General features: G+C 37.3%; 2 protein-coding genes across 3 annotated transcripts in view; one reads left to right on the top strand and one right to left on the bottom strand.

The window, feature by feature from the left end:
* LOC113824449 (FYVE, RhoGEF and PH domain-containing protein 4-like) overlaps window positions 1-10,069 on the bottom strand; it is a 166,227-nt gene extending 156,158 nt beyond the window's left edge. For both annotated transcript variants that reach the window (XM_070140175.1, XM_070140179.1), the window contains exon 1: window positions 9,860-10,069. The gene's annotated coding sequence lies outside the window, so the exon portion shown is untranslated. The remainder of the gene's footprint in view (window positions 1-9,859) is intronic.
* Window positions 10,070-10,614: 545 nt separating this feature from the next.
* CREG (Cellular Repressor of E1A-stimulated Genes) lies at window positions 10,615-26,456 on the top strand. The gene is made up of 8 exons (XM_027369871.2): window positions 10,615-10,775; window positions 17,137-17,226; window positions 17,463-17,534; window positions 18,977-19,103; window positions 20,993-21,147; window positions 21,536-21,655; window positions 23,912-23,993; window positions 24,195-26,456. The coding sequence occupies exons 1-8, from the start codon at window positions 10,704-10,706 to the stop codon at window positions 24,305-24,307; spliced, it is 831 nt and encodes a 276-aa protein (XP_027225672.1). The 5' UTR covers window positions 10,615-10,703; the 3' UTR covers window positions 24,308-26,456.
* Window positions 26,457-26,956: the final 500 nt, after the last annotated feature.

Genomic DNA, 26,956 nt, shown 5'->3' with positions numbered 1-26,956 from the left:
GCTTCTGCCTTCCTCTGGTCTCATTAAACTGCCCGTTTGTGTCTGCTCTAATCATGACTCTGTAATTTCTGGATTGTGATTTTCATTAGTCGTCTACATCTATCTATCTATCTACATACATATGTGTGTAAGTTATGTGAAAGGAAATAAAGGTGATACACCTATACGCTCTAAATTAGGGGTCAGTTCTTCGAGCAAGTCACTCCGTCTTGCTTGTTCTTTGTCTAATTTCCTCAAGCTCCAAATCCCAAATATTCCTTCAGTTAGGATACCCTCAGCCTTGTTTCTTATATATATATATATATATATATATATATATATATATATATATATACATATGTACACACACACACACACACACACACACACACACACACACACACACACACACACATATATATATATATATATATATATATATATATATATATATATATAATGTACATATTTACATATATAAATATATAAACACACACACACACACATACATACATACATACATACATACATACACACATACCGATAATGTGCATGTGTGTGTGTATGTGTGTGTGTGTGTGTGTGTGTGTGTGTATGTGTGTGTGTGTGTGTGTGTGTGTGTGTGTGTGTGTGTGTGTGTGTGTGTGTGTGTGTGTGTGTGTGTGTGAGTGTGTGTATGTATGTATGTATGTATGTATGTATGTATGTATGTATGTATGTATGTGTGTATGTATGTATGTATGTATGCATGTATGTATGTATGTATGTATGTATGTATGTATGTATGTATGTATGTATGTATGTATGTATGTATGTATGTATGTATGTATGTATGTATATATATATATGTGTGTGTGTGTGTGTATGTATGTATGTAGAAAAGGTATGAATGAGACTGGATATCTTCACAATACAAGAGATATCCAGTCTCATTCATACCTTTTCTAAATTTGTCAACATGGATATGGTTCGTATATATATGTATATATACATACATACATACATACATACATACATACATACATACATACATTCACACACACACACACACACACACACACACACACACATATATATATATATATATATATATATATATATATATATATATATATATATATATATATCACATTTACATCACACACACACACACACACACACACACACACACACACACACATATGTATATATATATATATATATATATATATATATATATATATATATATATATATATATATGTGGACAGATATACCTAGATGTAAACTCACTGATAGGTATCAATACTGACGTCATAAAATCAATAAGAGTTACGCTCTTACTTTAATCATTCATCCTTTTAGATAAAATAATCAAAACAATAAGCAATAATAATTATAGTAACGATAATACTATTGACAATAACAATTAAAAAATATTAAAAAATAAAAATAAAAATTATAAAAGAATAAAGAATAAAAAATAAAAAATAAAAGATGTGGACATGGGTGTACGATAAGAATAATAATAATAAAAAAAAAGATGTGGACATGGGTGTACGATGACGCGTAGAAGACACAGAGTGCTTGTGCGAATATATACAATGCGAGCGTAGGCGGTGTGTCTTGCCCTATATTTGTACACAATGAAGAATTTCCCCCTTTGGCCAAGGTCACGTGTCGCGCAAAGAGCCTAAAATACGAGTTTTTTGCCTACAGTTGGAGTGCATATTTCAACCATTTAGTTCCACGCCTCTTTGCTGATTTCTCAAGGGTAAGCGAGTGCATAATGTTAATAGGATTATCATCATTTGTTTAATCGTCTCTCTCTCTCTCTCTCTCCCTGTTTATTTACTGGAAAACCTCCCATGTTGTTCTTGACTTTCAGCAAATTCATGCAATAAATGTAAGATATTTTTTTTTGCATTTCTTCTGCGTGTTTCCTTTGCTTAACAATCGCATCTTCGTCTTCCTCCTCCTGTCTCTTGTTTGCTCTCTTATCTATCCTATCTTACTGACGTTATCGTATCCCGCATCCATTTGTCGTCTTATCTTATGACCTGTTTTTATCTTTTTTTTGTTTCACTTCCTCTATTTTTTTTCTTATTATTATTGTATTAACTCGTTTTCTTTTTTTTTCTTCTTTTTTTCTTTTTTACTACAGTCCGTGTATTTTTTCCCTATTGTCTTAATAATTTGTTCTTCTTTGTAAGTGCATTTATCATACTTTCCTCTCTCCTTGCCTTCTTTGTTCTTTTATGACCATCGTTCTTCAATCTATCTACGCTTATCTGTCTTCCTCTCTCTATCCCTCTATCTTCGCATTTCCTTTACGTTATTACTTTCTATCCTTGTTCTTCCTTCCCCCTTTCTTCCACCACTGGGGAAAAAATGCCGGAACCTTACAAGAGATTACCAGGAGATTTTTTGCGTTCTCTTTCAAGGAGGAATTTTATAAGGCTTCTTCGCCAACTCTCTCTCTCTCTCTCTCTCTCTCTCTCTCTCTCTCATGCTCAATTTCTCTCTCTCTCTCTCTCCCTCTCAATGTGTATGTGAATATGAATGTTAGTGTGAGTGAATGGGTGTGCGTGTGTGCGTGCGTGTTTTGTGTGTGTGTGTGTGTGTGTGTGTGTGTGTGTGTGTGTGTGTGTGTGTGTGTGTGTGTGTGTGTGTGTGTGTGTGTGTGTGTGTGTGTCTGTGTGTGTGTGTGTATGTACGTGTGCGTGTTTGAGTGTGTACGTATGTGTGCATGTGCATATATATGTGTATGCGTATGAGTGTGCATCCCTATTTTTAAAAATCCAAATCTAAATCCAATGTCACATATCCATTAAATCTATTCCACTGAATTAACGTCTGAAATTTCGTGATAACTGACCTTCATCAAGAGGTCCCTCGAGAGCCCCATAGATGACCTCAGACTGGTCGACTTGGGGATTCCCCGCAGTGCCAGGAAGGTGCTTCGCCAGTTACGTTCTCTTTGTCTTTCACGACTTAGATCTTAGAAGCAAATGACAACCAAATGTAAAACAGCAACCAAAGCGACAAACACACACATTGGTTTTCTGTTAAACAAACGCACACATTGCTTTCCTTTTAAACAAACATACACATTGGTTTTATTACAAACAAACACACACACTGCTTTCCTTTTAAACAAACACACACACTTATTTTCTTTTAAACAAACACACACACTGATTTTCTTTTAAACAAACACACACACTAATTTTCTTTTAAACAAACACACACTTTGGTTTCCTTTTGAAGGCCTTACCAATGACAGACGGCAGAGCTTGAGACTGTCAGACGGTAGAACTCAACAATAGTGCAATCCCTCTACGAACAATCTCTCTCTCCTTTCTCCTATCTCTCTCTTTCTCATCTCTCCTATCTCTCTCTCTCCTTTCTCCTTCCTCTTATCTCTCTCTCTCCTTTCTCCTTCCTCCTATCTCACTCTCTCTCTCTTTCTCCTCTCTCCTCTCTCCTATCTCTTCTCACCTATTTCTCCTATCTCTCTCTTTCTCTCCTTTCTAATCTCTCTCCTTTCTAATCTCTCTCTCTCTCTCCTTTCTCCTCAATAGCGCTATACGGAAGGAATCCGCGCATGGAATTTCTATACTGGAGGAGCTCTCGCCGGGTAGACCCAAGACGCTCTGGCTCCTTCTTTTCTTCTGGGATATCAAGGCAGTTCTCTTCCTCTCTTTTCCCCTTTTTTTCTTATCATTAATCTTCTCCATTTCATCTACATACCTTCAGTTCTCTTTTTTTTCTTCCTTATTTTAAAATTTTCTCCCCATGTCCTTTTTCTGTTTTCTTCTTGTCCTCTCTTTTTCCTTAATACTTGGTTTTCTTTTTTTTTCTTTTCTTTTCCGTCATTCTTATCTTCGTTTTCCTTATTTTCCTCATTTTTCCTTCTCCCCCTTTTCGCCTTGTCCTCCTATTCCTTCTAATCCTCGTTCTCTTTTTCATCTTGCTTCTCCTTTGTCTTCTTGTCCTCATTCTCTTTTTTTCTTTCTTCTTCGTATCCTCTATTTCCTCTATTTTTCTCCTGTTCTCTTACACCTTATCTGCATTTTCGTCTTTTTATCAACTTCAACAGTCTGTCCCTCTCTCTCTCTCCGTCTGTCTGTTTCTCTTTCTCTCCCTCCCCCCCCTCTTTGTTTGTCTGTTTCTCTCTCTCTCTTTCTCTCTCCCTCTTTGTCTATCTGTCTGTATGTCTGTTTCTCTCTCTCCGACCCCATTCCATCATTCATTTCTGAAGAGAAGATAAATAGATAAGATCCACAACAATCGTCTTCTGTCCATATCTCCTGTGTTCTTTCTGTCTCATTTTATTCTGGTGTACAGAAGCCTTTTTTATTAGTAAACACACACACACACACACACACACACACGCACACACACACACACACACACACACACGCACGCACGCACACACACACGCACACACACATACACACACGTATGAATATATACATACATACATACATACATACATACATACATACGCACATATATATATATATATATATATATATATATATATATATATATATATATATGTATATATATATATATATATATATATATATATATATATATATATATATATATATATATATATATATATATATACATATATAAACATGCCCATCATATGAGTATCTGCCATTATATACATTCGAAATCTCTCATCCGATACACAAATGGATACCGTTGCCACATTTACTTTTTTGCACACTTTCTGATTAACGCGTTCGCTGCTGATAAAAAAAACATCTGATAGCATTAGTTATTTCCACAGTATAAAAAGACACTGATTAAACAAATAACACCATTAATATTGCCTATCATCGTGAATGCAATCATTAGATCAGTACGCTTCACAGATTATATTTAATCTAATCGAAAGCGTGAGGGAAAGGTGAAAATAAATGAGGATAACAATAACATCGGTAATAACGGTGATGCATAAGATAATCACAATAACGATACTATAAACATAAACAGTCATATCAATAAATAACTGAAATAGACAACAAAAACAACAATCCCCTTGCTCCTCATAATAATAATATCGACAAAAATAACGATATCAACCACAAAACAATGAAAATAAGAAAAAAGTGTCAAAATCAAGCCTTATTTCGACTCTGAACAAAACCACGCACAAATCCCTCCCATTTCGGGGCGCTGCGCCGGGGCCACCTTTCCGTCGGGACTCTTGTACACACACACACACACACACACACACACACACACACACACACACACACACACACACACACATACGCACACGCACACGCACACACACACGCACACGCACACGCACACACACACGCACACGCACACACACACGCACACGTACACGCACACCCACACGGGCTGGACGGACTTGTAGGCCTATGCGCGGACTTGGTGGGCGAATACCTCACCCTTCGCGGACTCGACTGAAAGGCTTTTTGAAAGGCAAGGAGGGGAAGGGGTGGGCGAAAGGGTGGGGGGGAGGAGGGAGAAGAATTTAGGGGGAGGGGAGGAGGGGTGAATGGAGAGAAAGAGTAACGACGTTAAAGAGGGAAGGAAGGGGGAGGGATGGGAGGAGGGGAGGAGGAGAGGTGGAGGAGGGGAAGAGAGGGGGAGAGGGGAAGGGAGGGAGGGAGACTGAAGGGAAAGGAAGACAAGAGAGGGAGAGCGGGTCAGAGAAAACGAGAAAGAGCGAGAGACGGAGTTCGAGAGAATGAAAATCCAGACTGAGAGAGAAAGAGAGAAAGAGACACGGGGCCTCCTTCTACCGCACCCCCACCCCACCCCACCCCCAACCCCCTCAGCCCGCGACGGAGGATCAAAACTTGGGAAGGATTCTTGGGCTTGATCAAGGAGGTCGTCTTGGGGGTCCTTCCTTCGCCCTTGCTGCTGTCCTTCTCTTTTCCTTCGTCTTTTTCTCCCATTCTTTCCATCATCTTTTTTTCTCCCATTTCCCCTGTCCATTGCCCTTATTTTCAGTGGAATATCCTTATGCCTTTCTCTCGGTTTAATTCATTTTATTTTATTACGTTTATATTACAATCATTAGCATTATCAACATCATCAACCTTATCATCATTATCACCGGTGTTGTTTTCGTTAATATCATTATTATTGTCATCATCAACATTATCATCATTATCATTATTTGTTGTTATCGTTAATATCATCATAATCATCATCATTATTATTGTCATCATCAACATTATCATCATTATCATCGTTGTTATCGTTAATATCATCATTATTATTGTCACAATCATCTTTTCATCGCGACAAACACACACATACGCGTTGGTGATGATGGTCATTTGAAATACAACGATGGCATTCGAACGCTCAGCCAGTCATCACTCCGAGTTGTTTGGTCTCTCTCATTTCCTCTTTCACGTCCACCATCTCTCCCCCTTCCTCTCCTCCCCTCATTTTCCTCCACTCCCTTATTTCAGTCTTGCGTTCGAGTGTACTTCCTCTGTTTTTCTTTTATTTCGTCCCTCCTCCTCTCCCCCCATTTTCCTCCATTCCCTTATTTCAGTCTCGGGTTCGAGTGTACTTCCTTTTTTTTTCTTTTTCTTCCTCCCTCCTTCTTCCTCCACTCCCTTATTTCAGTCTCGTGTTCGAGTGCACTCCCTCTCTTTTTTTCTTTTTTCTTTCTTCGTTTTATTTATCTTTTTTTTTCTTGATTTACACGTTTCTTTCTCGGTCGAGTTATCTGTCTCGTGAGTGGCGCCCCTTCATCCCTCCCTCTCCCTCTCCGGATGAGTGGGCTGCGCTTCGTATTTTCCTAACTCGGATTTATGCGGGTGAGAAACAGAGCCCCGGTTTCGTTGTCTGCATTCGGATGGTATTATTTCTCTTTCTCTCACTCTTCCTTCTGTTTCCCTAGGCTCTCTCTCTCTCCCTCTCTCTGCGTGTGTGTGTGTGTGTGTGCGTTTTTATGTATATATATATATATATATATATATATATATATATATATATATATCTGTGTGTGTGTGTGTGTGTGTGTGTGTGTGTGTGTGTGTGTGTGTGTGTGTGTGTGTGTGTGTGTGTGTGTGTGTGTATGTGTGTGCGTGCGTGTGTGTGTGCATCTCTCTCCTCTCTCTTTTTCTTTTCCACCCTTTTCTGCCTTTCTTTCCACTCCCTCCATTTCTCTCTCTCTCTCCTTTAATTTGCCTCTTCTTTCTGGTTGTCTGTCTCTCTCGCTGGCTCTCTCTCTTCCCCTCCTCCTCTTTTTCTTGCTCTCTTCTTTATTTCTTCCCTTCTTTCTGTCTCTCATCTCTCTCTCTCTCTTTTCAAAATACGTATTTTATAGGTTATCATCCTGTTTTCGTGCACGTTATCAAAAATATTTTATAGGCAATAATTCTGACACTTGGCTTTTCAAGGAATTGGAATTATGGCGAAAACAATTCATCACTTTATTGAAATAGTCTTCATTCTTTAAATATTTCGAAACGGGATCATAATATTGACAATACTAATGAAACATAAACATCAGTACAAAAAATACATCACAATAGCATTGACAGCAATGATGATGATGGTAAATGATGATGATGATGATGATGATAATGATATGGTAAATGATGATGATGTTGATGATGACGTTGACGATGATGATGAGGATGATCATAATGATATGGTAAATGATGGTGATGATGATGATGATGATAATGATATGGTAAATGATGGTGATGATGATCATCATCATAATGACATGGTAAATGATGATGATGATGATGGTGATAATGATATGGTAAATGAGGATGATGATCATAATGATATGGTAAATGATGATGATGATGATGATGATGATGATGATGATGATGATAATGATAATGATATGGTAAATGATGTTGACGATGATGATGATCATAATGATATGGTAAATGATGATGATGATGATGATGATGATGATAATGATAATGATAAGGTAAATGATGATGATGATGATCATAATGATATGGTAAATGATGATGATGATGATAATGATAATGATATGGTAAATGAGTATGATGATCATAATGATATGGTAAATGAGGATGATGATCATAATGATATGGTAAATGATGATGATGATAATGATAATGATATGGTAAATGATGATGTTGACGATGATGATGATGATGATCATAATGATATGGTAAATGATGATGATGATGATAATGATAATGATATGGTAAATGAGTATGATGATCATAATGATATGGTAAATGAGGATGATGATCATAATGATATGGTAAATGATGATGATGATAATGATAATGATATGGTAAATGATGATGTTGACGATGATGATGATGATGATCATAATGATATGGTAAATGATGATGATGATGATGATAATGATAATGATAAGGTAAATGATGATGATGATGATCATAATGATATGGTAAATGATGATGATGATGATAATGATAATGATATGGTAAATGATGATGATGCTGATAATGAGGATGATTCGGCGATGACGATACTGATAATGACAACCACCGACGCACCATGACGACCACATGGGAATAAACCACACGAAAAAAAATGAATATAAAAAACATCAACTGTTTACATATCACATCAGGCAATGAATCTCGGCTAACCAGCGACGGCCAGATACCGCCTAACCTTGTTTACGTTAACCGTTGCTATCGCTTTAGTTTCTTCATATTACAGAATCCATCGATCTGTTGCTTACTCCCCGACCATCCCTCTGACAGGTGACATATTAATGTGACGTGATCAGGGCTGTGACTCATGGAGAAAATCTCTCAGTCACCTCACAAGATCTGCGTACGAGACTCAAGCACACACACAAACACGCGCGCGCGCGCACACACATATGTAATATAAAGAGAGGGAGAGTGAGAAAGAGGGAGAGAGGGAGAGTGAGAAAGGGGGAGAGAGGGAGAGTGAGAAAGGGGGAGAGAGGGAGAGTGAGAAAGGGGGAGAGAGTGAGAGTGAGTGAGAAAGGGGGAGAGAGGGAGAGTGAGAAAGAGGGAGAGAGGGAGAGAGGGAGAGAAAGAGAGAGAGTGAGAGAGAGAGAGAAAGAAGAGAGAGAGAGAGAGAGAGAGAGAGAGAGAGAGAGTGAGAGAGTGAGAGAGAGAGAGAGAGAGAGAGAGAAAGAGAGTGAGAGACAGAGAGAGACAGAGAGAGATAGGCCTAATATATAAATACACATATATACACGTATATGTTTTTACCCATATATCTAATAACATTCCAACATAACAAGGTCGCAAAAAAAAGTAATTCAGCAAACTAAGTCCTTTCAGCATAGACTTTCCCACTCACACCAACAATCGCAAACTTAAAACACACACACACACACACACACACACACACACACACACACACACACACACACACACACACACACACACACACACACACACACACACACACACACACACACAAACACACACACACGGCAAAAAACAGTCTTACACCTAACAAACAGCTCCACACACGCTTCCAAACAGCCCAGACAGCCCCAGCGGCGCCCTCGACCTCCCCTCCGGCGAGAGGCGCCGCAGCCTCCGAGAGAAGGGCGGGTCACACAGCCCCTCCTTCGGCATCTCAAAAGGTTCCCTCTGAATCGCTCTTTCAAATTACCTCTCAGGTCGCGACTCCCCGGCTCCGATCCATAGGTCATTCCCCTGTGATATAAAGGCGGTAATTGAGCTCTAAGCGCCTCTCCGGGTTAGGGTGGGAAGGGAGGAATAAAGTCGAGGGGAAAGGAAAGGCGAGGAGAGAAGGGGGAGGGGACATGCGATTGAAAACTAGTGACGCCTTTCCCCCTTCCATGGCGTGGACCCCTCACCCTCCCCTCCCTCGCGCTCGCTCTCCCCTTCGCCGATCATCTATTCTCATCTTACCTTATAAATTGCCATGGTGAATGCTGTTTCCGTAACTCCTCAGCGATAATCCAGTTTCTCCGTGGTTAAAACTTCCGGGAGTGAAAGAAAGAAATAAGCAATAATTCGGGGGGAACACTTTAATCCAAGGCACAAAATATTATCTTCTGTGATTTTCCCCCCCAAACTCCTCCCGCGCGGAGATTCGGCACTATCCTCACGTCACGAAGGTCCAGCGAGCACTGACGTTTCCCGCGTTGTACTAGCAGACGACGCGCCGGGAATATAGTTCACTTTTTTGGCCATAGATGGCAGCACTTAGCGAAAACTGAATGAAATAGAAAACGTAAATGTCCACAGAAAATGTACCATTTTCTGTCCGAATTATTGCCTTCTGGCTTCGTCTGATTTTTAAGTAAACACATTACATGCAATATTTCCTATCCATTACTTGAAAATTTCTGTAGTCAGTTTTGGGTAAAGAAAAATACCAGAATTATTTATTTTAGATATTACTTGTTCTGCTGACCTAGGCATACAAAATAGACATTATAAAGAAGAATCCTGACTTCTGCTTTCTCCTGAGGAATGAAATTTACTATTTGTCAATATTTTCATTTCAAAGTTTCTCTACAAAACTAACATGTATATATTAATAAATTTACAGTAATTGCACGTAATTTCAGTAATATACTCATATCATCGAATGAACAAGCTAACATAATATACGACAAATTAATAATTAGAGGTGTAGACTTTCCTGAAAATCGCCAGGGAAAAACAGTGGTCAGCTGCCAATTGCGAAGGGAAGGACACAAAGTTGCAAGACGTAGTCATATGACTTTATGTAATTCACATATAAACCATGTACGGCTATAAGATGGCAAAACCTTCGATGTCCTCGGAGAATTTGATGGATCCAGAACACCAGACAAGGGTATGTGAAGCTGATTTGTTGTTGTTTACTGTTTAGGAAAGGTAAGCGGAAGTAGAATGCAGTTGTCTTATTAAGCGATCTGTGAGAGTGATAACATACACTTTTTGTGGTCTCTCCTCTCCTGTGAATATAAGTGTGTTATGTAGGAAGGATGCAATTTAGGTATAGTTTCAGTTTGACACAGGTATAGGTACAAGGTAATTTTTGTATGTAACGGGCAGAATGGCTGAAAATAAGAGGCCAGCTATGGTGTTATCTTCGCAAGTTGATAACAAGAAAGTCATGGGCATGTGAGAGAGAGAGAGAGAGAGGGAGAAAAAAAAAAACACCACAGATTAATGAAGTTCACAGATTGTAGATTTAATTTGGGAGCAGCAGCTTTTTTTCATTTCTTGGAATAAACGATTTCAGTGAGAGTTTTCAGGGTTCATGGTTTCTAAAGCACTGAATCCATCCAGACCCAATGCACATCTCAGCCTCCATTTTGTGTCCAAGGCTCTTTCAGGCACACTGCACTAAAATTCAATAAAGCCTCTGAATTAAGCTCCAGATGAATTGTTCAGCTGAACAAAAGTATTAAAAATAACTGAAGTTTAAAAAATTGTATATGCATTTAACTAAAAGTGGTTCTCATTAATAGAAAATGTTAAGTGGTGAAGTTGTTGGTATATGGCGGGGAAAATGTGGGTAAAATCACTCTTTAAAACAGTAACAGAATATGGAGGAATGTAAAGTGTGAGTCAAAAACTTCATTTCATTAGGTAAAGGAAACTGAATGATTGGAAACCTGAGTCAGATTTCAGTCATAAAGGATTTGAACAATTTCCTTTCACCAGATTCTTTGTGAAAGATTTTGGGAAAGCAAGACTAGCACTAGGAATGGACTTCTGCCCTGGAAGTTGCATCAGAAGTATTACGAGGGCAGAACGTTTTATGGGATGTACTGAATGACGACTGCAATAAGTATTTGAAACTAAAAGAATGATAACTTAAAACATGTGATAACTTAACCCACTGTTACCAGGAAAATGTGTTCACTATAGTATTGTACAAGCGCTTAGCTTTAAAGGAATTAAATATATGATGACTGAACCTACTGTTACTGGGAAAATGTGTTCACTGTAGTATTGTACAAGTGCTTAGATATATAGGAGTCAATTAGTAGAACTTATGACCTCACTTGATTTCACCTCTCCTTGAATTTACATGAAAAAAAATTTGTTTACTAAAGCTCCAATATTGATGCTGTTATTATTAGGTAAATGTTTACAATAGGACCACACATGTCAGAGATGAAATTCCTGACTCCCGCCAACAATGTTGGGGGATCCCATGGGGATTTGGGGTGGGAGTTAGGGGGATGATTTCATGTATACCTTGCATTTTTAAAAACAAAAGAATGTGGGAAATTGAAATCCCAAGCCAAGACCTAGTAATGGACTCTTTCCATTACCATGCCGAGGGTGGAATTGATAGAAGCAAAGAGATATTCCCTCACTGCTGGAAGAGAGTAAAAGTGAGAGTAAAAGTGAGAGTGAGAGTGAGAGTGAGAGTGAGAGTGAGAGTGAGAGTGAGAGTGAGAGTGAGAGTGAGAGTGAGAGTGAGAGTGAGAGTGAGAGTGAGAGTGAGAGTGAGAGTGAGAGTGAGAGTGAGAATGAGAATGAGAATGAGAATGAGAATGAGAGTGAGAGTGAGAGTGAGAGTGAGAGTGAGAGTGAGAGTGAGAGTGAGAGTGAGAGTGAGAGTGAGAGTGAGAGTGAGAGTGAGAGTGAGAGTGAGAGTGAGAGTGAGAGTGAGAGTGAGAGTGAGAGTGAGAGTGAGAGAGAGAGAGAGAGAGAGAGAGAGAGAGAGAGAATGAGAGAGAGAGACAGAGTATGAGTATGTTTCTGTGTGTGTTTGTGTGTGTGTATGTGTGACTGTGTGTGTGAGTGTGTGTACGAGTTTGTGTATGAGTGTGTGTACGAGTTTGTGTGCGAGTGTGTGTGCGCGTGTGTGTACGAGTTTGTGTGTGAGTGTGTGTACGAGTGTGAGTGTGTGTGTGAGTGTGTGTGTGAGTGTGAGTGTGAGTGTGAGTGTGAGAGTGAGAGTGAGAGTGAGAGTGAGAGGGAGAGTGAGAGTGAGAGTGAGAGTGAGAGTGAGAGAGAGAGTGAGGGAGAGGAACAGAGAGGGAAGGAGAAGGAGAGGAACGGAGAGGGAAGTAGAAGGAGAGGAACGGAGAGGGAAGGAGAAGGAGAGGAACGGAGAGGGAAGGAGAAGGAGAGGAACAGACAGGGAAGGAGAAGGAGAGGAACGGAGAGGGAAGGAGAAGGAGAGGAACGGAGCGCCAAGGAGAAGGAGAGGAGCAGAGAGGAAGGAGAGAGAGACAGAGAGAGAGACGAAAAAAAGACGAAAGAGAGATGTAGAGGGGGGGAGGGAGAGAGAGGAAGAAAGAGGGGAAGACAAAGAGATAGAGATTGAGGGAGAGGAAGAGAAAGAGAAAGAAAAAGAAAAAGAGGGTAATGGAGAGGGCAACAGGGCAATAAAACATTATTCTATGTATAGTGAAAAAAGACAAGTAAACCATGATACAAAAATATGAAGAGTAAAATTGTTTAAAGGGTACAAGGTGTATGGTGTTGTTTCATTTTCTGTATTAATTAGTAAAGCAAAGAGAAAGCCATAAGCCATGAAAATTCTTATTTCATACCTACTATGCTAATTCACAGAGGCATGTTAATTCTCAGAGGTTTCCAGGGTATGCCCAATGTAGGAGATTACCCCAACCTTTTTTTTTTTTTTTTTTTTTTTTTTTTGCATATCCCCCTTTAATTTTCTTTCTTTTCCTCATCCCATTCTCCTGTCCACATCCTAAGGTGTGAGAGCCGTGCTGAAAGGATGAAACGGCCTCTAGGAGCCATGGGCATAGTATTCTTTTTGTAAATCACCTAACCCTTACCCCTTTTGGGGACTGTAGGTGGTAGACTGTTTCTTTTTCCCACTTATTTCAGGCTCACCATGGCCAGTAATGATTTTTTGTCCTTATTAGGGGCATTAAGGCTTGCCCCTTCATCAACTGGCCTATCTGAATTTGATTTCATTGTTTTTTTAACCTCCGCCTCTCGTTTGACCACGGCTCTGACCACTGTACAAGTATACCTTCCTCTGTGTTTCCTTACAACTGTGTCAATTCTGAACAATTCACCCAGGTCATTACTCAACCTTCAGAAAACATGCCATCCTCTCCCAACATTCTCCACTCAATCTAGTGCACAGTCTTCTTCATTATCTACCCCTACCCCCCTTATTAGTACTCTTCATCCTTATTGTCCTCCCCACAGAACTACCTCACCCCACTCCACTCCATCTTTGTTCCACCCTCATTCTTCTACTGCTTCCACCTCTACAAACCGTTTGAGTACTCTCTGGCTAAGCCAAGTGGGATCGATTCTTTCCCTTACTCTCCACTCCATCTTCGCCTACCACATCCTCTCCTTCTCCCTCATCCTTCCTCTGCTCTTTGAACATCTATCCCCACTCCTTTTCCTCACTAAAAAATGTTTATTAGTCCTCATTCACCCTGCAATTCCTCTATTCCTATTCCCTCTCTATTCAAAGTATTTGCTGATATTCCTCCCCCTCCCCCGCAAGTTCCCTGTACCGTTTTTCCTCCCACTCTTACTCAACACACCCCATCCCCTCCTCCATGTGCACCATTCCCTCTTTGTTCTCCATTATCCTTACCTCTCCTACCTGGATACTTATGTGAGTCCCTTCTGTTGCAAATGTGTCCTTTTCTGGATCTTTCACCTGATGACATTCTTTGTGATACTTCACAGACTTCCCCAATTCCCCTATCTTATTCCCCAGGTTCTGCTCTTGCTGCATCTCTGTGTTACCCATTAAATTTTTCATAATAGCTCTTTTACCAGTTTTTCATAAACTGTTCCTATTGCTCCCCAAGCCACACATACACTCCATTTCGTCTAATTGCCCTATACCCTTAACTCTTTCCTCTACTAATTGTGATTTACTTCATTTTGCACCCACTCTTTACTGTTTTATCATGCTATTCTATAACACTATAACCTTTGACTTCTAGCACATTTTATCCTAATTGTTAACTAATTTTTATCCTTTTTGATGCAATACTTTACCATAGTACTTTATGACCTTTGATGTCTATCACATTTATTTGTTTCAACCATTAACCATTAACCATTTCTATATAGTGTTCTTGTCCAATAGCTATTGGCACCATTACACTATTCATAACTAATAATAACTGAATCTGAAAAGGTGAGATGCTAAATGGGGGACCATGGAGATTATTATATATTGGTCAGTGGTTGCAGAAGAGACTAGGTTTAGACTAGGGGGTACCAAGGATATGGGAGAAGTGGAAGGCTTTTGGGATGTGCATACCATGTATTACAATACTTCTAATTTCATACCTGCTATGTTCATTCACAAGTAGAAAAGAAGCAACGCTGACAATGGAGGCACTTTTATGATTGGTTCAGGAAGAAAAGGCGGTACCAAGAGAACAGGTGGATGGGGGTGTTGTTTGTTGGGCATTGTGCATGCCATACATTGTGAAAATTTTGATTTTAACGAAAAGAAGCGTGAACAAAACCAACACCCAATTGCATGATTAGCTCAGGGAGAAGTAGCACTCTAGGGTTGGAAATGGGAGGGTTTTGGTTGGTGTTGTTGGAAGGAACTTGTTAAACAGTATTAGAATGACTTTCTTAAGGTTCTATCACACTAGCACTTTTTCCGTCAATTTTTTAACAATTTTATTTAGCATAAATATAAACATTCTTGAATATACCTCTTGATTTGACTATTGGCTGAAAAAGTTGACGGAAAGGATTTCAGACAGAAACGATAATTATTGTCTGACTGCAAAATTGACAATTCGCTGAAAATGGACAAAATATCAGAAAAATGTAAAAAAAAATTGATGGAAAAAGTGCTAGTGTGACAGCACCTTTACACTCCCTACCTTCCAGTGACAGTAAAAATTGTGTGAGAAAATAGCCTGTCAAGTTTTAAGAATCTTTGTTTTATTGTGGCTCATTGGATCAATTGTTTTGTTTCCAGAAAGCCTTTATTTTGGCTGATCGGATTTTGTGCTTAAATATGCATCCTATATATGTACCATACTTTGTATATTATTATGTACAGCATTTAAAAAAATTAGAAACTCATGCATGAAAAACTAGCCAATGGCAAATTTGACATTTCTGTTAACACAATACTCATGATGACTTTTAGAAGCTGTGTATTGACTGTGTTCCTAAAGTTCCTATAGTCTTCCACAATTTTCAATTTGCGAAATATGAAACAATGATACTGAAGCCGATTTTTAACCCCCACGTCGCTGGGCATGGCATGTGCGTACATGCCATGCCCCATTGTGTGTGTTGAACTTAGTAATTGTTTTTACATATAGATGGCTTCACAAGTACTGTCACCAATGAGCCAATTACGTGAACTACCTGTCTCACCTGTTTACCATTTTCCTTGATTGTCGGTAATATTTTCTAGTAGTTATTAGAGCTGTTAGTAATGTCGGTAACAATATCGTAATTGTAATGTTTCTAACAAAAAAGAATAGTATCAATATCGATAGCATTACTAAAAAAACTCCTTTGTGGCCAAGCATTGGCAGAGTCATCTGTGTGCAGAAACATTTAACCAAGCATTGCCAAAGGGAATGCACCATTTTCCCTTTGACGTTGGATTAAATATGTTTTATGAAAAAATCACGTAATTTGGTGTGCTTCAAAGGAATGAGAAGAAAAGAAGAAATTCTTTGAGGTTTGGCAATCAGAGAAAATTATAAAATGGCATGTAACTTAAAAAAGTCAAAATGGGCAAATATGGGCAGATAAAATTCAGACAGTGATTTGATTGATACTGTGATGAAATATCCACCTGCTTGTTTACTTGCCATAATTAATATGTGAATGTGTTGTCAACTCAAGAGAGTAGGGTGATTGACCTTTTGTATATGAGCTTGGATCAGTGGAATTTGACCTTTGCCTCTATTTCATTGTCTTTCAAACTTTTTTTTTTCATTTTCCTGGATCTAAAAAGGCATTTCCCTGTCAATTTCTAGAAATGGTGTTGTCTGAATAAAGTTCTTTAATTGGTAAGATAAATGCTGAATGTATTATAGACATTGAGGTGAATATAGAAAGCAGTAGAGAATTTAGTGTAAGGATTAAAGTTTGATGTGTGGTATAATTGCAAATAACTATACAGGGTTTGATTTTTTCTGTGCAGAACGGTCTTATAATTTGAATGGTTATGAAACTTTATGTGTATCTCATTACAATATTTGATAATGTTTGTCAACCTTTTCTTCTTTTCACAGACTCATGCTCCTGTCTCAAAATGCCGGTACTTTTTGATGGGTCTGGGAACAACCCTCTTTGCTACTGCTATTGCATTGGCTGTCTACCAGGTATGGTACCCTGTTAGGCCTGCATAACACGCACACGCACATGCACACGCACACGCACACGCACACGCACACGCACACGGGCATGGGCATGCACACAGACAACCATTCCCACTTCCACTAACTCCCACACCCTCCTAGACGTATTTTAAGACTATAATTTTTGCAAACATTTTTGGTACGCTGCATTATTTTCTCACCCATGAAAAAATACTATTGATACTTCTCTCCTTCAACAGGCGACTAGTGATCCATTCCTTTTCAAGTCGGGCAAGACTTTCAAGCGTCCTCAGATTGCAGCAGACCAGCAGGTATGTCAAGCCACCTTGGTTGTCATGGCTGTCATGATAACTCTGTTAGCAATGACTGCAGGTTTATGTACTGTTTACTGTAGTTTTTAGTGAATTTTAGTGCACACAGATGGTTCCACAAGTACTCAGCCACCAAGGATTCAATTAGCAGGCTCTTGTGACTGCACCTGGTTTCCTCCGTTGCTTGAATTTGTGTTGTGTTTTCTTTTCCATAACTATTGATATTTCCGATACTGTTTTCATTATTGACATCCTGATTATTATAGTGTTAAAATTCTAATAACAAGAAAATGATGAAAATGAAACTTTCTAAAATCAAGCAAAAGGATAAACAAGTTAGATAGTAAAACTAATACTTGACTCCCTTGTAATGAAATGTTTGTGTTGCCATTTTTGTGTAAACATATAATAAACAAATGAAGATTACAGTGAAATGCCATCTGCAATTATTGGGCTAAGCCACATTATTACAATACTCCTTCTATACCTCTCCCTCAGTCAACAAATAGTTTTAAACAAATTCTCATGTCCTCTCATTTTATTTTTCTCTCAGTGGTAGCAAATATAATTTTCTAATAATCAATTGATATTTCTTCCCTTTTGTCTCGCTTCTATAACGCTACACTCACCCATCCCCCATTCTTCATCTATTCTACTGCCAGAACTGAATGCAGAGAAGGAAGTCACCAGTTTCATCCAAGAAAACTGTCAATATGCATGCAGTCCATATCAATGTTTTATAATTATTTATACACTTATGCTTATATTTTTGTTGTAGTTTTCTCCCAAAATGATAGTCTAGCTAAAGATATCTACAAAGCTGTTTTTTATGTTCATATTAACCAGATACTGACGGGGATGGCATGTACGTATATGCTGTGCCCACAATGAGTTTAGTTTGTAAATTGTCTTTACTCATACATGGCTTCACAAGTCCTTAGTCAGCAATGAGACAATCACTAGTACTGCCTATCTCGCCTAGTTACCCTTTTCTTTGATTTCTGGAAATATTTATTTTATCTTTTATTGCTAGTAGTTGTGTCAGGAACATTATTGGAATTAAAATGTCCATAATGATGATAACATCAATATTGATAGCATTAGTAAAAATTATAAAAAAAATTCCTTTAAGCTCAAGGAAAGGTAAAAACAGGAAAGGTCATGAGGTTGACTAATTGACTACTTGGTGGCACTTGTGGAGCCATTTATGTATAGAGACATTTTACAAAATACAACAGTGAATAATACATTTTCCTGGTGGCACTTGGAGGAACCCTAGGTGGTTCCTTGAATAGTTTGGGAGCTTCCTTTGACTCCTCCTGCTTCCTAAGTGTGGGGCTGCTGATCATGGACTTACTGTAGCAAGATAGAGGTGTTGGAGTTAATTTATCATGTACTATATTCATCTTTTAACTTGCGCTTAAATGAATCTTTGTTTCCAGGGCCTTCAAGATCCTGTCAAAGATAAAGGTGTTGTTGTGGCCTCGGGGTCAGTGCGCACAACCTGGCCAGATCCTCCCCCACATGACCAGGTGGCCAAGGTGGCCCGCTACATTGTGCACACCTCAGGTAAGGTCCCTAGCAGGTTTTTATTTTTTTTATTCATATTTTTCTTATTTTTCATTGCTTTCTGTTTGCTTATTTTCTTTTCCTTTTAGAAATTTTCTTTAGCATGATCTTGCTTTCCCCCCCATAAATAGTTTCCTTATTTCTTTTATCTTACTTCCTTTCTGTTTATAATATATCTTTTTGCATTCCTCTTCCTCAATTTCTCATAGATTCTTTTCCCTCATCTTTCTTCATTATCAATTCATCATTTTTATATTGTATTTTTGTTTGATTACTTGTTCTTTGCTGTATTTCTCTTTTTCTACCTGTATACTATTCCAATTTTTTTCCTTTTATTCCTCTTTTAAGGTTGCTTTATTTTTAAGCCGATTCCAGTTTCCTTAGATCAAGTGTTGAGGATGATGTTTCCTGATTAATTTCTTAAATAGAAATGAAACAACTATGATATGAACTCATAGCAGAGAACATGAAAGCCAAAGTTTCTAGATTTCCTGAAAAATATTGACATGAAAACTTATTTATTCTTTCATATATAAAAGTATGCAGAAAGTATGAAATTAAAAAGATGAATTTTGTTTTAGAACTATGCAATAACTTTTTGTGTAAGGTTTAAAGATTAATACTGATTCTCTAAGCTGCAACTGGTGGATCTTTTTCAAAATTTATCAAGTCAAATTCTGGTCAATGATTGTTCAGTTGGTTGATTTTACACACCATGAGATGCGTTTCACTATGAAGTATCAAATATATACCGTACAGTAAAGTTGAAGAAAATTATTGCAATTAACCCTCACTTCTGAGAGAAAGTGGGATTAAATTACAGCAAAGATACAAATTGTACTTGCAACACATTATTGTATACAGTGAACCCTCGCTATAACGAGGTTCACCTTTCACGTTCTCGCTGCTTCACGGATTTGCATTGTGCATTATGTTCTGCATTCTGATTGGCTAAACAGTCTCGCTTCTTCTCTACCTGTGTGTCAATAACGTTACGGTTTAATATGTACATGTACGTAAAACAGCTTGCCAAATTTAAGTTTGCAAATTTTCTCTAAAACCCATAATGTTGACAAAACGTTCTGCACCACCAAAGGCACTTGCGGTCGGGCCTAAAATGTAGAGGAAGATGATTGATGATTATGATTATTATTTTACAGTACAGTAGTTATTTTGTAAAAAAAAACATTTATACAGTACTTTTATTTGTTAAACAAATGCTTGGGCCTGTAAAAAGGTTTTGTTCTTTGGTTTCAATGTATTGTAGAGTATTTCATTGTATAATAATTGTAAAAAAAATAAAGGTTACTACTTTACGGATTTCGCCTATCACGGGTTGTTTTTGGAACGTAACCCCCGCAAAAAACGAGGGTTCACTGTATTACTATTATATAAATCAATAACATGTGCATTTATGCATGTATATAGATAGTAATACCATACTTATATACCAGTAGGTGCCACTGTGGTATTTGATATTCCATTTTATGGTGAGGTAATGGAAGGGAGTAAAGGATAGCTTGTTTGTATGGGTAAAAAATTTCATACAGTAACTAAAACCTTATTTCACAATCAAGTTCCATCCCCCCTCCCCCCAAAAAAAAAGTGAGAAATATAACTGTATTTTTTGCTCAGGGAAAGAAGGGCATACAAGGAGAACAGGGGTATGGGTGGTGTGAGGAGGTGAAACTTGTGAGACAATGCCAAAGTTAAACGTGGACATTCAAGATAAAACAAAGAATTAGAAAACAACCTGTTAGTTTGTTTTAAAGCTCATGCTCTTGTTATGATGCCTTATCTCTTTGAAAAATCATTCCAAGGTTTTAAGATTGATCAATGCAATTATTGTCCACCATTTGTCACATTTAGATTGATTCCCTCACTTTCAGACTGGGCTACTGTAGCAACATTCTCCACCCAGAAAGTCACAGAAGGCTTTCCATTTGGCAACGTTCTGAGCGTGAGTGATGGTCCAATTGACAAGTCCAGTGGAACCCCATACATGTACCTTACGCCACTCGACTTCACAGCTATTGATCTGGAGGTAAATCTGATTTAACTTGTAGAAAAGGATTGTTTTCTGTGTATTTCAGTTTCTACATAACTGTCTTGATGGGGTTGTGCATAAAAGTCTAATAGATAGTCTGAATCATAGGAACAGCTTAGAAGAATTTTGCAGTTTTATTGCAGCTCATCCAATTTTTTTTTAAATTCTAAGAGCAGGTTACCAGAATTCATGTAATTATATTATAGTATCGTATTAGTATATGTTTTGGCAGTTCTGGGTATGTACCTGCCTAATAGAAATTTTAGCAGTGAGAGCTTTACACATATTGCTAAAATTACAGATATGTAGTGTGATGGTGTGTATTTATATATACATATATTTTTTCTTATTTATTGAAATTCCTGTAAATAAATACTGTTTGCAGAAAGATAACCGCGCTTCTCTCACAATGAGTGAAGCTCAGTCTGACTACTGCCACAAGAAAGACTTTGACCCAGAAGATCCCCGATGTGCTCGCATTTTAATCACAGGTGAAATTATGAAGGTGAGAAATGTTTTTTTATTTTTTTGTTATTTTATTATATTTTATAATTTTCCAGTAACAGATTTGATAGCTATCAGATTTTGAGTATCTGATGTTATAGGCACATGAGCTACATAATGACAAACTAGATTACCCTTCTTTGTTGAAGACCCATATGAAAGAAGTTAATGAAGATCTTAAATCATGCTGACAAACATAATATATGTTATTTTATTGGTGCTTTTATATTCAGAAAACAAAAATGTAATATCATTTTAAGAGCAAGCGAGATTCAGGTTTCAGTTCTTGATAAGTAAATGAGATACTTTTTTGGTATTACATTTTACTATAATCACCTAAAGGCTTGGAAAACAAGGTAATACAGATTCTATTTTGAATTATGAGAAATTGATGAGTCATATTTCCAATTCAGTTTTTTTTTTATATTATCATATGTTGCCTGATTACCATTATTATCTCATTTGATTGTATCTGAGTGATGGAAATGAAATGTAATTTTTTAGAAAAGTATTAATGAGAATGAATATCTTCAGAATACAAGAGATGTATTTGACCAGTTGAATAAATCTTATTGTCAGAAATACAGTATGTATTTCTGATAAATATTTATTGGAAACTGGTCAAATACATCTCTTTTATTCTGAAGATATTCATTCTCATTAATACCTTCCTACATTTGTCAACATGAATATGGTTCAATTGTAACCTTACTGTGCTCATTAACCCCTTCAGTCCAGATGAGGTCATACAAAAATTTGGCTTGTGGGGTTGGTGATGTGGAAAACATGGGAAATTCTGGCTCTAGGCTGGATGACGTGAACTTGCTATTGTGAGCATTTCGGCGGAAGGCTAGGGTGATGGAAAAGACTTGCCACAAGTGCACAAACCTCTTGGGGGTTGATTTGCCTCATTTGGTGTTTAAGAAGGGGCTTTTTCATTATTCCCTTCAGTTAATGAGTGTGGAATGTAGGGTCCTTGTGGATGCCATTTCCATGCTCAGAATCCTATTTGTAGCTGTTATGACCAGAAGTGCAGGTTATGTTAAAGAAGATTTAATATCACACACGCCACACACACACACAAAATTGTTGCATTGAGTTAGGGACTACCTAGAATGGGGACAGGCAGACTTTTAGGCTTGGGACTAGCTTCAAATGCATAGATATCAAATCTAAAAATATGGAGGTATTATAGTGTTAATACTTAATTAAATTTTAGTTAGAACAATTTTATTGATAACATTTTTTCGCCAGTGCATCGAAGTCTGGTGTTAGTTTTGTTGTGGTAATTCTCAGTACAGATCTGAGGCGTTCACTATTCTTCTGTGGGACAGATTAAAAGGACCAACAGGCCGGATGTGATCCATGGCCTGTAGTTTGCCCACCCCTAAGTTCGAGGGGTAATATGGCATCTTTGCATGGAAAACAATGTATTACCATCTGAATAAAGCTAATTAAATTACAAATATGGACATTGGAAAATGTCAAAAAAATAAGCTAAAAATGCTTTTGCATAAAAAGAAAAAGTAACATTGCAAAGGGGAGGCATAGAGTTGTGTCACCACCAGACATGAGTGTTTGCGTGCACATGGCCTGCAAGCTGTGCATCCCGCAGAGGGGCTGCTCATGTAAAGTTAATCCATGTGATTGCTGTAAAGCAACCAAATCTAATGAGTTAAAGTATATATACAGACATACATACGTACAGACATACATACACGCAGACATACATACACACAGACATACATACAAACATACAGACAGACAGACAGACAGACAGACAGACAGACAGACAGACAGACAGACAGACAGACAGACAGACAGACAGACAGACAGACAGACAGACAGACAGACAGACAGACAGACAGACTGACAGACATTTATTCATACAGGAAGGATTTTTCCTAACTGCGATCAAACGTCTATAACTTAGAATATTCAGACATTAGGAAAATTATGTCGCTGAGGGAAAATAGAAGGAAAGAAAGCTTGAGGTGGTCAATGGAAAATGTACATGCACAATTCCCATCCAAAATTGAAAAACGCAAGTAATGTGTGGAATATGCCGAGGCCATGAAGACCATGAAGCAAGTAATTAACTCAAGGTTTGCCGCAAGTCTGCATCAGCCACAGCAATAACGATGACAGCATACTTATTTGCATATAATGCATCCACATAGTGCAAACATCTGGATATATATTTTTCATATTGTTTTGGTTTGTGTACAAAAGTAATGGAACTCTTTAATTGTTGCAGGTTGAGAATGGAACAGCTGAGTGGGGCTTTGCTGAGGCTGCAATGTTCTCAAGACACCCAATCATGAAGTCATGGCCTACTGGTATGTATATGAATGTACTTGATTGACTGGAAAATTTGTTATGTGTGTTTATCCTAAGAAAATTTGAGGGAAAGAGTTTGTTTCAGTAGCATGTAAGTAAATTTGGTTAGTAGCATTACAATTGAAACTATATCAAAGAAGTTTCATGAAAGGGCCTCTTGGAATAAAGATGTGTTTTAACATTTTTTTTTTTTTTTCCAGATCACAAATTTTTCTTTGCCAAGATGAACATCATGAATATTTTTGTCCTTGACTACTTTGGGGGTGCAGCAAAGGTGGACATCAATGAATACTTCAGTGCTGCTATGCCCTAAGTTGGGGTAACATTTTCATCTCTTTCACTGTAACTTCAGTCCATGATTGGCTTAGAAGTAGCAACAGGATGCAGTGATGATATTCTGATCAGTGGTTTTACTTAAGTTATATGTAACTTAGTAATCAACTACATTTCAAAAGTTAGTTATCAGATGCAGTACAGGATGATATTGGAAACTCTCTTCATCGGCATAGGAAAGCTTGAATTACCATTATGTTTTCCTATATAAAAATAACTTGTTACATGACCTGGCATTACTCTCATAAATAAGGAAATATGAAAACTTATTTTAAGGTGAATTGAGCTACTCAAGCCTCAGAATGTATTGCATGTAGGGATTAGTCATTAACCTTTTACTCTCTCAGAGCTTAGATTTTGTAATAGAATTCGGGGGAGCTTGGAATGTTATTCTCATTATCTATTTTAGAAGTTCATTTAGCTAATGTTATACATGTGATGTATATGATATATATGTGGGTTTTTTCTTCCACTTCAATTATGTACTGGTGGATATATCCCAGTGAGATTAGTCTAGAGTATTGTGTGTTTGACAAGAGTATTAAGAAGGTGCAGACAATTTTCATCCTTCAAGTGGCACATCAAGTTTTTCATGTTTTTATTCAGTTATCATTATGCATTAATCAAGTATATGTTCTTGCTGATAATGTCTCATACACAACATGTGGACCAGGTTGGCTCGTGTCATAGCATATTCTTTCCATAGTTATTTAGTGCTTCTACATATTTGCTGTCTCACCAGGGAAATTGGAGTACATAACTTTACAACTATGGAATTAATTGTATGTTATTCTTCTCTTATACATGGTATGTAATACACTGTATATTACTTATATCATACTATGGTATATGAAATATCACTGTTATATATGATATGTATATTTGGTATATATAAAGCAGCATATCTTTGTAATTAATGAGCATTTCATATGTTCCAAGGCAACATGATCCAAATAGTGAAACTAAAGCCTTTCCTTTTGAAGTCTGCATATATTTTTTATAGAATGAATGTAAAGCAAAAATCCTTAAATTTTACTACTGTTTTGGATATATAGAATTATATATATAAAAATATATTTTATTTATTTGAAATAAGTAGTATTGTGTATGTATATTATAGGTGAAAAGTACCCTATGATAGGAATATTTCAATTTGTATAAGATGTTCACCTTTACAATTTTCCTGGTCACAGCAAATGTTCCTATAGGGTTTCTCTGACTTAGGATTACAGTATATAAACTAGATTTAGAGCTCTTGCGAGTCTTTACTTGAGTTAGTCCAGGAGACTGGATGAAGAACTGACGTTATTGGCTGTGACTTTGTATGAGAGTACTTGTCTCCTTCCTTGATTTTTTTTAGATTGACATTTATAAGGATTTTAATGCTTGTTTTATATTTTTGTGTTTTATTTTGATTATGGTTATTCATTTTTATAAGTGCTATGGAATGACATGGTTTTAAAATTGTAGTAAAAGATGAATGGGTTGTTGCAAGGTTTAAACAGAACAAAATGCTTTGAGGTTTGTGTGTGCATGTGCGTTTGTGTGTGCGTGTGTGGGTGCGTTCGTGCGTCTGTGTGTGCATGCGTTCGTCCGTGTGTGTAGGTTTTTTTATGGTGATATTTCACAGTATCTCCTTTTATTCTTATAACCATATGAACAAAGGTTGTCATCCATATCTCATCCAAATGAAATAGAAAACTCACTTTATTATTTGCTCATGTGGTTGGTGATTCTTTTGCTCATGTTGAAATTTGATTTTCTCCGCATAAATATATTGATTTTTTTAGGTTTTATTATATTTACATATATATTTTTTGTAAGGTAGATGGTGCTTAGTTTGCTTTGTTATAGAACAGGGCATTTCTTTTATTTTATTTTATTTTTTTATTTCAGTTTTTGCTTCATGTGCTTGACATTTTTTTTTTAGGGCTGTGCAAGTTTGAATGAAAGATCTAAACTCATATCTCCGTGATAGTAGAATAATCATATCTCTGTAAAGCAGGACTTGACAAAATAACAATGCATTTTCTATAAGGCAACTGTTATTGAAGGAGTATATAGAAGAATGAAAAGGTGCATATGAAAAGTATTGACATATGTGTGGGAAGAATAAAGATATATGCATGGTTTATTTTTTATTTTCAAACTTTCCCCTTTAAAGACGTGAATTAAAATAAATGAAAAATGTTAAAATATTCCTGGAGATCAGTATTTGCGGGACTAGATGCGTTCCTGCTCTCGTCGCCTTTTTTCTTTCTTCTTCACCCTGTCTGTCAATAAAACTGTTCTGCCTGTTCATTAGCCAATCCTTCAGGAATGATTACTCTCTTTTCTCTCTTCCTTTTGAATTGCTAATATCAAACAAAATACATTTAAAAAGCATGTGTTTATGATATTTGTAGAAAACATATTTTTAGAGGCAAAAAAGTTACTTATACTAGAAAATGTTTGTCAAAGCTAGTGTTTGGGAATATTACAATAGCAAAAGTAAATACTTGTGTATGGATTATTTTCTGGTGGGAGTGCAATGTTGTCTAAGTGTGGGGAAGTGCAGTCTGACGTGTACAGCCATCAAAGACTTCGAGAGTTGTGAGACATGTGAAGCTTGACTGGAAAGTTTGTAGTT

The sequence above is a fragment of the Penaeus vannamei genome, chromosome 26 (assembly GCF_042767895.1).
Source record: "Penaeus vannamei isolate JL-2024 chromosome 26, ASM4276789v1, whole genome shotgun sequence".
Lineage (NCBI taxonomy): Eukaryota > Metazoa > Arthropoda > Malacostraca > Decapoda > Penaeidae > Penaeus > Penaeus vannamei.
The sequence above is the reverse complement of the archived record's forward strand: the minus strand, read 5'-3'. Positions and strand labels throughout refer to the sequence as shown.